Here is a 15,003-nt window from a genome sequence, read left to right as displayed (position 1 = left end):
GTCTTGTTCATGGTTGTTGCAATCAGTATTTCCTGTTCATAGTGCACGAATACGTCTAATTAGCTAACTTTATAATCTTACTTAGTCGACGAGGTGTCAATGAAAATGTTGTGGAGCATGTCGAAAAATGAGTGGTAATTGCATTTAAAGCAATCTAAGATTTGTATTTGCAGTACAATAGAACCTTGTTAATCTGACCCTCGTTAATTCAGAAAATCGTATAATTCGGACTCGTCCTCTGGTCCCGGCAGGCCAGGGGCGTAGCCAGGGGGGCGCTAATGGGGCTGCAGCCCCCCCTCCCCCTGAAATTTTTTCGTGCTGTCCACGCACCGCCGATCAAAGCAACCCCCGGCGCTGGAAATAATTCTGGATTTTGTCTAGAATTGGGGGGGGGGGCTCTTTTTCACGCTCGAAAAGACACTTCACCGCTAACGTTGTGAGCTCGGGCTGGATTTTGCGGGAACGCCCATGTATCGGGAGTCGCACAACACAAGCAGCCCCACCCGAGCACAAAGTTTCAAGGCCGTTTTGTAGGCGAGCGGGCTCGCCACCGCACCTCTCGGAGGCCTCGGAATCTACGGAGCGCATGGATGTCAATCCCGAAACTTTATAGGAATAGCTCTCATAATCTTTTGTTGTGAAAGGTGCATTGACATTTACAAAGCTGTGCTTTAGATTTTAAATTCCGGAACTTTGTGGGTTTAATGCCAAGGCACCTCTGACAGGGGCAGTCGGCTCAGGGCATCAGCAGGTCCCAGGTCTTTTGCCGGACGGTAAACCAGCTGTTAACTGTAAGCCGCCAGCCTCAAGGCCAAGCATACCACTCAAGGCGATTCCTGCATGGTAACTGCCTTGTCAGGTCCCAGCATCCCCAACAGCGGCTTGTGGTCCGTGACCGCCTCTAACTTCTGGCCCCACACATACTGGTGGAAGCGTTCGACATTGAATATGAGGGCCAGGCCTTCCTTGTACAGCTGGCTGTAGCGTTTCTCTGCCGCATGAAGCCGACGAGAAGCAAATGACGCAGGGCGTTCCTGGCCATCCTTGTCCCGGTGCGCCAGGATGGCTCCCACGTTATACGGCGACGCATCTACGATCAGGACAACAGGCTTGGCAGGATCGAAGTGTACCAGCACTGGAGCCTTGGTGATTAGCTCCTTGCTGTGCTGGAAGACCCAGTCCTGCTCCTCCTCCCAGACCCATTGCTGACCATCTCGAAGCAGAAAATAAAGTGGCTGTAGATGCTCAGACAGGTTCGGCAGGCAACTCCTGTAGAAGTTGATGAGGCCGAGGTAGCTCTGAGGCTCCTTCTTGTTCTGGGGTTTAGGCGCCTTGAGCACAGCATCAACTTTGCGGGGAGCCGGTGCTAGGCCAGCCTGGGAAATGACACGCCCCAAGTACTCAACACTGGGGCCCAGGAAAATGCACTTTCCAAGCTTTAGCTTGAGTCCGGCATCCTGCAGTCGTGCCAGGACATTGTGCAGGTTCTGCAGGTGGTCCCCGTTGTCGCTGCCAGTAACCAGGATGTCATCCAAGTACACCGCCACGTGCCTCATGCCCCTGAAGAGGTTCTCCATCTCCCTCTGAATATGGCTGGGGCCGAGGCCACTCCAAAGGTAAGCGCGTGTACTGGAAGAGCCCCAAAGTTTTCGATATTGTGACACACTTCCGGGCGGCATCCTGGAGCACCAGCTGCTGGTAAGCATCTCTGAGGTCGAGCTTGGTGAACTTCTGTCCACAGGACAACACTGACCAGAGATCTTCGTTCCGAGGCAGTGGGTACTTCTCAATGGTAGCGACGGGTTGATGGTAACCTTGAAATTCCCACAGATCCTGACACTGCCATCTCGCTTGAGGACTGGTAAGATGAGAGCGACCCATTTAGACGTCTTGACCGGCACCAGGATGCCCTCTCGCTGTAATCATTGCAGCTCCTGGGTGACCCCGTCCTTCAGGGCGAACGGCAGTGAGCGAGGCTTGAAAAAACGTGGCCGTGCTCCCTCGGGTACATAAATGCCACCCGTCGTGTCGGTGAATGTGCCCACCCCTGGATGGAACAGGGACTTGAACTCGCTCAGGAGGCTGGGGACACCTTTCACCACATGCAGGCTGGCTTCCTGGTACTCTGGCGGACAAACGCCCAGTGCATGAATCCAGTTTCGGCCCATCCGCGTTGGCAACGACCCCTTGGTTAAGTAAAGGGAAAGGGTTGCCTCCCTGTTGCCAAAGCGAACGCTGACCAGGGCTTGACCCTGTACTTGGGAGAGCTGCCCAGAGTAGCTGCGCAGCATCACGCCTGAAGCCTCGACGGATACGCCGCGGAAGGTACGTTTGGAACAGTTTCTTGGCCCCTGTGTCCAGCTCCATGGAAATAAGGTGGCCGCAGATTTCGACGGTCAGCACGTATGGCGGCACAGACGACGGTACAAAGCCTGTGTGCCACATGTCAAAAATTGGCTGCAGAAGAACTCGAGCTCTGCCGCGCACCCTTGCCGCGTACCCTTGCTACGACTACCCAGGCCACGGGCTTGTGTGGTACCTGGGCTTGGACCAGGCTGCTGCTGCTGATCGCTGTTCATCCTCCCCCTTCGGCATACACGTGCTAGGTGCCCAGTTTTCCCGCACGAGAAGCATTGTGCTTGAGAGAACTGGCACTGTGAGGGGAGTGGGCACCACCACAGCGACCACAGGTACCGCCCTTTGTCACGAACTTGTTGACCGCCGACGACGGTGAGCCAGTCCAATCAGTCGAATAGCAGCGAATCCAGCTGGTCCCCAAAAGTGCAAGCACTCGCTAACCCTCATAGAGCAGCAACGAACTGCCCGAGGGTCTCTCCTTCCCGGCGGCTCCGGTTGTTGAAGCGGAAACGCTCCATTAGTGTGGGAGGTGCTGGGTTGAGATGTGAGCGCAGTATGGCGAGCAGCTCACCCAGCCTCTTAACATGCAGCATGGCTGGCTTGAGAAAGTCGAGCAGGATACTGAAGTTGCGGGTCCCGCAACTGGCCAGGAAAATGTCCCGCTGTTTGGCCTCGGGTGTGTTGTTTGCCCGGAAGAACACATGGACTTGCTCCTCGTAAATTGGCCAGGTGGACCCATCTCCCTCGAATGACTTGAGCCTTCCGTATGGCAGCATGGTAGCAGCAATGGGGGGCAGTGTTTCACCGCTCGTGGCGGCGTGGGACAATTCGTGGCTACTCATTGCCAGTGTCACGATCCGCCTGGGTTCGTGAACGAGGGAGGGCTCAGGCACCCTCCATTAGACAGACACTCTGCAGCATGGTGGTGATGAACGATGACTGACCGCCGAGCAGCTGTGCTCGCTGGTGTTTATTGGTGCAGTGACCAGTGTTGCCTACCAAGCCTGACAGACCACCAAGCCTGGCGGGCCAACCAAGATTATGCCCAAGGGGGCGTCACATGCTTTTTACAGTCTTTTCGTTTCATCACAGCACATTAGACACATCCACACCTTAAAGGGGCCCTCATTAGGCCACATAGCAAATTTTGGTTATAGTGTGCTGCAAGTTGTTGCGTGACCTCTAGGGAGTATTCTACCACAATAATTTTGTGAATTGGTACATTATTAATGGAGATAGAAATGTTTGAAGTGCTGCAAACCCATGATAGCATGAGGAGAGCTTCATCACCAGTGTAGACACTCTCCACTTGTCCTCATCTAGCCTTCTCAAGTGAAATTCATTCCTTGCATTCTCCCATGCCGAAGGATTGTATCGCATACACATCACGGTCCCCGCCTTATGTTGTTGTTGTTTTTTTTAATCATTTTTTTCCCTCTCACGTTCTTGCTAAGTGGCGCACTTCCGGTGATGGTCTCACACACGAGCTCGTGAGCTGTTGCGTTTGTTCACTCTGCGCACAAAAAACCTCCATTGTTGTTTGGTTGCTTCTGCAAAGTGGACTCTCACCACAATATACCGCATCATTGTACCGCTGGCACCAGACGAGCGGTTTGATAAGATAGAAACTGAAGTAGACATGAGCAGGTCAAAAGGCATGATCGCATGCTAAAACACAGCAGAAAATGACGTAGTTTCGTTCTCTGTGCACGTGGCTGCATGATGTGGGAACAAGCAGATGAAACGGAAGTATGTCTTTCTTGCCACGGTGCAAAGTAAAACAAAGACACACTGTCATTTGGTTTGTAGATTTTATTTCTCTAAACTTTAAGTCATCTATTGAAGCAACAGATTGAACAAATAACTGTTGTTGCCTTGAATAATTCTCAGTTACCTGTCGCTGTCAGTGACGTCACCGTACTGCGAACTACGTAGGCGCACTGACTTCGACTTGCCAGCTGGAAGCACGGTGCCCATGAGGAGAGGGGCATACGGTGTTTGGTTTGAATTTTTGAGCGCTTTTTATGGCCCGTAATGGTGTAATACTTTGCAGAGACAATCATTAGCGCGCATTGTATGCAACGCATGTCAGCTCAAAATGGCCGGACCTTGGGAGGGGCCCTTTAAGCCAAGTGACCCACTGCAATCAACTTATTTCAATCATTCTCCTCTTCATCTCGATCTCTATTTCCCCCCCCACACCAGTTGGAAACATTTTTCTTGTCATTGTTTTCTCATCAGTTTTTTTTTTAAAACCAAAAATATAAAATTAATGTGTGGATGATTCCATACTTCGCTGGTGCCACAGCCAGTCAAAGGAACCAGGAAGACCACTCTGCTGAACCACTCCTCGATACTAATTTTTAGAGGGACAGTCTATCTCTGAGCATTTTTGAAAAACTACTCCTTCATAAAATATATCAGTACGTTGACAATGTCATAAGCCCGTCATGAGACGGTTATTTCATAGTAACACTTCAAACAGCGATAACAAACTTTGTGTTGACTCTTCCACAGTGGCTGGTGGCCGCAGGTAGGAAAAGTGTGCTGTGCACAGCATGTTATTTCTATGCACATGGCTTTCATGTTTTAGAATGCAGTTCTTAGGTGGCCGTTCCTGCAGCAAGAGTTGGTGTTGCATTCCATCGTAACCCAGCGAACAAGCACCGCGAAAGATGAAAGCAAACACGGAGCACAGAGGGGCATGAAAAAATTGGCAAGAGCAAAAAGGTGCGAGGAGGAAAGCGGAGAGCAGGGTGCAGCAGAACCACGAGAAGGAAACTGCAGAAGTGGATGGCGAAAGCGTGAGAAAAGCGTATTGCCATGCAAGACTCTCGTCGACTGCTATGAGATGGCACCAGAGGAGTGCGCCGTCTTCTGTTCCCCGACGGCGAGCGGCGAGCGTGTTGCATGATACCATTTATGGAAGCAATGCACTGCATGAGCGTAAGTCTGTCTGCGGCGGCTGCTGTGAATCACACCCACGAGTCATACATGTGCTGCCTGTCGTTATCTCCCGATTAGCGAGGCGTTCGCATCACTTCGCTCCATTTTCAATGTGCCACACGAGACAGATTGTCCTTACCAGCCAATATATCGCAATATGATAACATGTATACAGCTGCGCTCAAATTTTGCTTTAGGGATTATCGTAGTTGACAATTAATTCTTTTTTATGCGTCCTGTATCCCCATCTCCCCTGCAGCAATGCCTTTGCAGTGCTGCAGGTTCTTCATATGAATTAATTTTTTAAGATTAAATTGAACTAACTTTAATGCAACATTTGGTATAACTCATTAGTTTGCTACTTGCCACGTGTGATGGGAAGTAATGCCTAAAACTAATGCCTTTGTGTGCTGCAGAAGAGCATCATGCTGGGTCGTGAGTACACCAACATCAAGTACTCTGGGGAGCTGCCAGCAGCAGTAGAGAGCACGGCACATGGTCGGGGCACTCTCCCTATTACCGGCAGTCCAGCCCCACTGGACAGCAGCTGCAAGAAGCCCGCTGTGCTTCCCCGCTCGTTTCTCACGGACAGTAGTGTGCCCAAGTGAGTGGCTTCTGCACTCATTTGTGTGTAGCAGAACATTGGGGAGCATAGTTCAGCTCAAGCTCGAATGTTCTAAGCCTCCAAGATAACTGTTTTTGCAAGTCAGAAAATGGTGTACACATAGGATCTCGTGCAGTATCATCACAGAAGTGGTACTGATCTCATCCTACGACATGCCAGTCGTAAACAGTAAATAGTAGTCAACAACTAACAGTGAAAAGTTGCATCATGGCACATTTTAATATGAAACCGAAATGCAGTATGGGCTGTCTTATGTGTCCTTTTTCACAGGATAGTTTACTGGTGCCACTGCTTTACCGGTATACCAGACTGTGTGCCCAGGCTGCAGAATTAATCAGTTTTTTTTTCCCCGGTCCTGAGGTCTGTAATTTTTGGTGCTGACTGCTTGTACTGTAATATGAGCAGATGACAAAAGCAAAGATGATACAAAACTGCCTAGAAATTGTGCTACTAGTGGAGTGTGTTGTGTTGGCGCTAGTATGTTTGGATGAAAGCACCTTCCAAGATCGTGTACTGTCTACCAAAGCCTCTTCTTGCTGCCAGTCTTCAAACAAGGTGCGCTAGTACATGCTTGGCAAATCATGCAGGTTTTTTACTCGATTGCACTGGGAGATTTCCAAGAGTTTGTGCACAAACTATTCAACTGTGCTGAAGTCCCAATGGGACTTGCCAAGATTGGGCATTGCAAGCAGACAGGAGCTGTGTGCATGTGACGTGGTGACGATTACCTGCATTTGCAAACTAGTACACTAGTTTATACTGAAAACAGCCGAAAAGAAAATTATGCAGATCCCATGCACTGTGGGAATCTATGTAAGCAAAGCTTTCTGTGCTGTTTGCGCTAACTGACAATATTTGGTGGCGATTTTGACAGCGTACGACAGCCGTGAGTTGACCTTAAATGTTACTTTGCATGCACCACTTGTGTTTGTCTACGCAGTGCACGGAACACACAGTGAGATGTGTTTTCTCGAGTCGTTGTTGTGCACCTTTATTTGTAGCCTGTGAAGGAGGTCAGCACCGTCATGGCATCACACAGTGCATCGCATCGTGGCTGAAGTGTTGATTTGCTGATGGCCGCTTGCGCATTGTTGTCTTGATGCCGTGGTGCTTTAACGCAGCTTTGTGTCTGCACTCCCTGCATCAGCTGTCCCCATGGAGGAACTTGCAGGTTTTTATTTTTCAGAAATATCAGAAACGGGCTATTCCGTACCATGAATTAATCCAGTTTGTCCACATCTGTTGCTATATTTGGTAGTAGGGTTTCCTTTATTGAATAGACCCCAAATGAAGCATGCTGTCTGGCGACGCCTTTCCCTTTTCCCATGATCCTCCCATGTATGCGATCTGCCAGAAGTGAAGAGTGGCAATCCACCCGTTTCGTCACAGCATTGGCTTTACCCCATTCACTATCTCCTCTCCCCTACCTCCTCTTCACCATTCTTTCGTCTCACTAGATGGATGTTGCGCATGAATGCAAAGGTAAGCGGTGCAGGTGTAGTGGTTGCTGCTTTGAGCTTGATTTTGCAGCTGCGAGATGGCGTTAAGAGCAAGGGGGTGGTACCTTGCAACATGGTATATACCGTATTTACACGATTGTAAGTCGACTCGAATGTAAGTCGACCCCCCGTATCGCATGTGACAGGGAAAAAAAAAGAAGGGCCTACCTGCGGGCGCATTCCATAACAAAAATTTATTAGTAGCTGGCATGGTCATTGCTGCTACGGTCCCACAGCACGCCATCATCCAGCGAAATTTCGCATTTGCATACATACATAAGTCCACGCTGAAAGCACCCAACCACACAGAGCCGTCAGGGAGGCTCTTTTGACATGTCCAGTTGGCGTAAGTTCGCAGTCTTCTGCCTCCAGCCACTCGTACTCACGGCGGAGCAGGTACTTAAAAAGTGAAGATCCAGGCTTGTCTCATGACCATGTGGCATGTCATTGGCAGGGACCAATCACACATTTCGGCGACGTATGCCGCAAGCTTGGCCTTAAGCTCCAGAAAGTGTCCAGACTTCGGCCCGCGGAAACGTCTTCGCTTGCCGTCACTGGTGAAAATTTTGCTTCACTGCCGTCGCCACTCTCGCACCACCCATTAAGAAACATCAAACTTGCAGCCTGCGGCGCAGTTATTTGTTTCTTCAGCATAAAGGATGGCAGCCCTCTTCAACACTGCTGTGAACGAGTGCCGAATGCTTGGTGGACTCGGAGCACTCATGACGACTGAGGAAGCACGGAAGTAGCACGTGGCCAGCAGTCAAATCGAACGCATGAAACTAAAGAGCTACAGGGAAGGAGAAACACGTGAGCGGTGTCTGCTCTTCCATGAACTATCAATACCCCCGCAAACACCACTGTTCTGAGGGTGCCGCCGCAAGTGGAACAGGGGCACTTCCATGAACTATCGACACCCACCCATGAGTGCTGCGTGCACTGTAAAACTCTAAAAAATGTTGAAAAACCCTTCCGAAAAGCGAACAAATGTGCAGGATAGTGGAAAGCTATGGGTGGGGCCGTAGAGCAAACATAAAATTGTAACTATGTTGTAGCTCCCCTGATATCCCGTTGATCTTGCTTTTTTTGCCGTGCCATGTTTTGGTTTCGATTGTAAGTCGACCCCCCCACTTCGGATTTTCAAATTTAAAAAATAGGTAGACTTACAATCGTGTAAATACGGCACTTAGCGTGCAGACAGCAATAAAGGTTCTTATTCTTATGGGCAGTAGTTGCTCATGTCATCATTTGGCGCCCTGAACATAGTGTCAGAAGTGCGAGCCACCTAATGCTTCGGTTACGGATGTGGCAGCCGATGCAGACGCTGAGGTTACCAAGGTCAACATCATGTGTGTCGGAACGCCCGGACTTCAGCCCTCGCCACCGTTTACCTTTACAAGCCCGGGGAAGTGGCCAACATGGATAGTGGCATACGAAGACTACGCTTTTGCTGCCAGTCTCAACACAGCCACCGATTGCATACTTTTGTATTTTCATAATTCGATATAAGCCTGCTAAAGAATTGGACATCATAAAAGCACATACCATTGATGAAACTAGCTTAGTTTCGCATAAAATAGTGCTGTATTTTCTTCTGCTTGGGCAATTTTGCTACCTGCGATGCGCGCACTTCTCCACATTGTCTAAGGAGTCGGAGCGGCTGAGGTCGCAACTTTCCACATTCGTGCAGACGCACCAGACTGGTGCGAGTGCACCAATCACCTCGGAGGATGTGGGCAAAGGACCGTCGTTGCTTTCCTCATTGTGCCCACTTTCACTTGTGCTCAGTACGATGTCGGCAATGTAGTCTTCGTTTTCAGGCTCTTCCATGGTCGCGACACCATCACCTGCACTCACAAACTCATCGACCATTCACAGCTTCCGGAAATTCTGACAGCTCGCTCCCAACTTTGGCAACACCGGCAACGGCTTCGTCGCACTCATCTGAATTTTACAGTCACCACCGGGCACGCGGAAGCCAGCACGTCTGAATCAATTTCGGATGAACCACTTGTACACGGCTGTGTGTACGTGTCGGGCGCCACAATTGCGAGTTTTTCCACTTTAGCCCTAATCTTCCCCTTATTCAAGATCGTGCTGAGAGTGCTCCTCGTAATCTGGCATGCTGCAGGGTCATCCGACTTCTTACTGCGTTCGACCCAATTTACAATTTCAAGCTTCATGGTGAAAATCAAATTCTGCCGCTTCATCACAGCAACACTGCGGTAGAAGGCCCACAAGGCACAAAAACAATGAACCAGAAAAGCAGCGTGACAACTGGCACTTGCACCATCTTGCACGACGAAGGCACAAGAGCCTCTGATTGGCTGTCTCAGCAAGTGCTGCGGGCGAGCCAGGATCATTTTTTGCAAGGGGATGTCGACGGCTCGTCCAACACAGCACGGTCACAGTAGGGAGAGCGGTTGGATGGAGCCGCACCGCCGGGTTTCACTGCCACGGTGAGGCAAAGCCAACTTCTGGGGGCACTTTTGCGCTGCTTGTCCGATGTATCAGAAGTCGCTGCTATTTTTGTTCTATTTAAGTGTAATTTTTGCTATATATACTCATTGTAACTATATTGTGTTCAGAAATTGTTCAATATACAGAATCATTCGATGTAAACGGGTTCGATATACTCAGGTTCGACTGTATCTCTGCAACCGGTCAGGTACGTTCTACGAATGTTATAGAAGCTACAGCTACCATTACGCTACTGCAGCTATAGCTCACCAATCCCACGTAATGGTTCACACAAGCTGAGAACAAGTTCCGCAGTCATCACGTCACATCAGAGTTTCGCAAATATGAACTCCTGCTTGAAGCTTTGTTGCTGCAGGCCATGGCCGAGATACACGACATCCTCATCCAGCCACATCAGGAAACGCCATATATGACAATCAAAGAGGCTCTTCTTCGCCCTCTCGTCCCGTCTGTGCATCAGCGTAGTCAGCAGCTCCTGAACAACGAAGACCTCGGTGACCAACCTCCAACTCAGTTTCTGCGTCACCTGCAACACCTCATTGGTGACCAGCTAGACTCCTTGGACACGACCCTATTATGTTGGTTGTTTCTATAAGGTCTTCCAGCCAGCATACACATGGCTCTCGTCACAGCTAAGCATAAGCCCTAACCCACCGAACTGGCCGACGATATGATGGACGACGCTCGGCAGTCATAAATGCTGTCTGTAGCTCTCTACTTCCTGAAGTGGATTCCCTTTGAGAGCCAGTAAAAGAGCTCGCATCTCAAGTCGCCGACTGCCGTTGGGAATTGCGCAACACTCGCGACTTCAATGACTGACTCTATCCAACTCATCAGCCTCTTCTGCCGCTTTCTATGCAATGGCTGTTTTAACAACCTGAGCGCAATTTTTCATCACAAGGCCTCTGCTACTACCACCGCATTTTCGCACCGCGGCTTGTTGATGTGCGTCACTATGTTCGCGGCTTGTGGGAAACGCTCAGGCCGGTCGTCAATAAGAGCGGCGGGCGAGCACGGCCATACGAGCCACAGGACTGCATTTGTTGGTAGGCACTGGTGCAGAGGTCAGCGTAATTCCAGCATCCAAAGCTGACTGGCGTTTCCGTGTAAAGTCAACCCCCCTACAAGCTATCAACTCTTCCGTCATCACAACTTCCGGACAGTAGTCCCATGCCCTCGATCTCAGTCTTAAGAAAAGGTTGCCATGGCTATTTTGGATATCAGACGTCCGCTATGCCATCTTAGGGGCTGTTTTCTTGAGCAATCTTCATCTGCTCGTGAACATGAGCCGCTTTCGCCTGGTGGATATCATCACGGGTCTGTCAGTCAGCGGCTTTCTGTCGCACGCTACTGCTCTCAGCACTACTTTTATCAAACTGCCTACCTCACCGTATGCAGCTCTTTTCAATGAGTTTCCGGAGATTACTGCACTGTCTTCGATATATAAAACTCCTAAATACACTGGGTTAGAATGAGCAATGGCAATTACCTTGCTGTTGGATCTTTTTACCGGTCTCCTAGTTCTTGTAATCCGGAATCATTTACCGAGCTATCAAACTTTTTAACTACCGTAAATACTGAGTATATACTTGGGGATGACTTTAACATGCCTGCTGTTGACTGGGAAGATGGCAAACCTGTGTTCACAGACTCAACTGCCCTATCTCTTGCCTTTTCAGAGTTTATTATAACTAATGACCTAACCCAATTAGTCTCCGAATGCACGCGACGAGATCATTTTTCTGCCAGCAGTTTAGATTTGTGTTTTGCTAGCTCCGAGTCGTTGATCCAAAATGTAGCTATCATCCCTGGTACCAGTGATCACGATTGCATTGTTGCCACGTCTACTGCCGCTTCAGTTAGACCAGCCCATAAATATCCTAGAAAGGTTTTTTTCTACGACCGAGGGGATTACATGTCTTTATCACGAGAGGTTTCAAATTTCTTCCCTATTTTTTATGGGGTCAGCCAGTCAGTGGACATAGATGAAGCTTGGATTCTTTTTAGAGATAAATTAAAGGCTTCAATTGAAAAATACATACCTTCCAAACTTTTGACAACTAGACGCTGGAAAGGTAAACCTTGGGTAGATAAGAAAATTTGCTCGCTAATTAATAAAAAACGCCGCCTGTATGATTCGTATTTGAAGACTCACAATCAGTCTGTTTTCCATGAAATGCGTCACGTGAACTACAAAATTAAGCAAGAAATAAAGGTAAATAAACAAACTTATATCTCATCGCTTCACGCAAAGTTGAGGGACAATCCTAAAGAATTTTGGAAATTTGTTAAAATAAATGGCAAAATGGGCACCACTGTCCCTGTTTTATCAGTTGGCGAGAGAACAGTGCTTGATGATTATGAGAAGGCTTGCTGTCTGAATTCCTATTTTAAAAGTGTTTTTTTCTGAGACGTACACTGGTGAACTGCCTGAAATACAAGAAATAGTCTACGAGAATATGCCTATGGTTACTGTCACATATAACGGCGTTCTGAAGCTTATTTCCAATCTGAACAACAAATCGGCTGGCGGTCCTGATGGTATCCCATCGCAGGTATTGAAATCATGTTCTCAAGAAATTGTGCATTTTTTAGTAGCTCTGTTTAATAAATCATTAAATACCATTTCATTACCTGCAGAGTGGAAGGTAGCCCACGTCGTTCCCATTCATAAAAACGGCCCCAAAAATGTACTAGAAAACTACAGGCCTATTTCTCTAACATGTGTATGTTGCAAAACAATAGAACACATTATATACAGTGCTGTGATGAAACACCTTCAAAGCAATAATTTCTTTTCGAATTTTCAACATGGATTCAGGCCTGGCTTGTCAGGTACGGCTCAACTGGTAGAGTTCTCTCATGATCTCTTTTAATCTTTTGACCTTGGATTTCAAATAGACTGCATATTTTTGGATTTCCGGAAAGCTTTTGACACCGTTTCTCATGCATTGCTTTTATGTAAATTATCTTGTCTCAGTATACACCCTGCAATAGTACATTGGATTGGAAATTACCTGTCTGGATGAACACAGCATGTTTTTAATAAACGGCACTAAATCAACACCTGTCACCGTAACCTCTGGCGTGCCCCAAGGGTCTGTTTTGGGGCCTTTGTTATTTTTAGCCTTTATAAATGACATTGTCCACAATCTAGAATGCAGAGTGAGGTTATATGCTGATGATTGTGCCATATACAAGAATGTAGAAAATGATTGTGATGTTAGTAGTTTGCAGAATGATCTAAACAAAATTCATGCTTGGTGCATTAAGTGGGGCATGTCTTGGAACAGTGCTAAATGCCAACTTGTGTCATTCACCTGTAAACGCTTTCCTGTGAGATCAGTGTATAAATTGGACGGACTACTTCTTGAAAAGGTCCAACACTACAAATACCTCGGGGTCTATTTTTCAGAAAATTTAACATGGAACAGACATATTGAATACTTAGCCTTAAAATAATCTCGTATGCTAAACCTTGTTAGGCGTCATGTTTATAACGCCCCCAGAAAGTAAAAGAACTGCTTTACATAACAAATGTTCGTCCAGTACTCGAATACTCTTGCCAGGTATGGGACCCTGAAAGCTCTAAACTTATAGAAAAGCTTGAATGCATCCAAAACCGCGCTGCAAGATTTGTTTCTGGTAATTATAACTTCCGTAGCAGTATTACATTAGTTAAAGAGGACCTTGGTTGGAAAACACTAGCACACCGCCGATTAACTGCAAAATTAAAACTTTTTTTCCGAATCTACTCTGATCTCACAGGAATAAGAACTTGTACATTTTCCCTCCCCACTTTATCTCTAAACGATGTGATCACGAGCTGAAAGTTCTTGAAATGCACTGTCGTACTGATGTCTACCGTAATTCATTTTTTCCGCATGCTTCCGCACACTAGAATAGGCTTCCCAGGAGCATTGGTGAATGTAAAATGTGTTCAGAGTTAGTGTCTTTATTGTCACGCAGTCTGTCGTAGTATAATATCATCCCGTTTTCTTTATATCATTTGGCTGGCATTGCACTTTATGCGATATTGTACCCTTTCCATTTCTATCTCACAATTTTGCACCGCATTTCACTGAAGACCGTTTTGCCGTCGAGATGACTCATCAATGTTACGTATTTTGTTACTTTTACCACCTGTGCTTAGCTGTATCAAGTTTTTGTCACATGTTCATTTTTCTTCAATTTGTCCCCCCCTGCAATAATGCCCTTGTGGTGCTGCAGGTACTTGTATAAATAAAAAAAAAACCTATTATATTGTTACCACAGGTCCACCTGTTCACTTCTGCCCCCGCTGACTTCGAGTTGCTCGCAATGAATTTGAGCATATGTTGCAACTAACAATCATTCGTCCATCATCAAACTTATGGCCATCAGCACTACACATGGTGCCCAAGAAGAACAATGACTGGTGGCCCTGTGGTCATTATCGTGCACTGAATGCGGTCACTTTTCCCGCCCGATACCCACTACCCAATATTCAGGATACCACTGCCTTTTTAACCAGTACAACAACATATCTGAAAGTCGAGCTTGTGAAAGCGTATCACCAGATACCAGTTGAGGCAGCTGACAATCCAAAAACTGCTGTAGCTACCCCATTTGGCCTTTTTGAGTATTTACGCATGCCTTTCCGTTTGTGCAACGAAGCTCAAACCTTTTAGTGTTTTATAGACGAAGTCACCAGAGGCTTACCGTTTTGTTTTCCTTACGTAGATCTCCTCATCGCCAGCAGCGATGATGAAACCCACAAGGCGCAGCTACATCAGCTTTTCGCTCGACTTCATGATTATGATCTCGTCATCAATGTTGACATATATCAGTTTGGGGTGGAGATCGATTTTCTCGGACATAACATCACCAATCATGGCATCACTCCACTGCCTAACAAGGTTCTGGCCATCATCGACTACCCACCACCAAAGTCCACATATAGCGTGCGACGTTTTCACGGACTCATCAACTTTTATCACCGTTTCATCCCTGCATTCTCCAAGTTGGTGCAGCCTCTTGAAGCACTCATTTCCATTTCGAAAGCTGAGTCTACCGCACTTCCTTGGGACACGGTCGTTAATCAAGCTTTCGCTG

General features: G+C 47.6%; 1 protein-coding gene across 4 annotated transcripts in view; it reads left to right on the top strand.

The window, feature by feature from the left end:
- The window catches only part of LOC142575097 (tyrosine-protein phosphatase non-receptor type 11-like), a 251,453-nt gene that overhangs the window by 200,683 nt on the left and 35,767 nt on the right, over positions 1–15,003 (top strand). For all 4 annotated transcript variants that reach the window (XM_075684088.1, XM_075684092.1, XM_075684089.1 and 1 more), the window contains one exon: positions 5,721–5,908. In XM_075684088.1, the coding sequence (XP_075540203.1) occupies positions 5,721–5,908 (188 nt within the window). The remainder of the gene's footprint in view (positions 1–5,720; positions 5,909–15,003) is intronic.

The sequence above is a fragment of the Dermacentor variabilis genome, chromosome 3, assembly GCF_050947875.1.
Source record: "Dermacentor variabilis isolate Ectoservices chromosome 3, ASM5094787v1, whole genome shotgun sequence".
Taxonomy (NCBI): domain Eukaryota; kingdom Metazoa; phylum Arthropoda; class Arachnida; order Ixodida; family Ixodidae; genus Dermacentor; species Dermacentor variabilis.
This window is presented reverse-complemented; position numbering and strand designations above follow the sequence as displayed.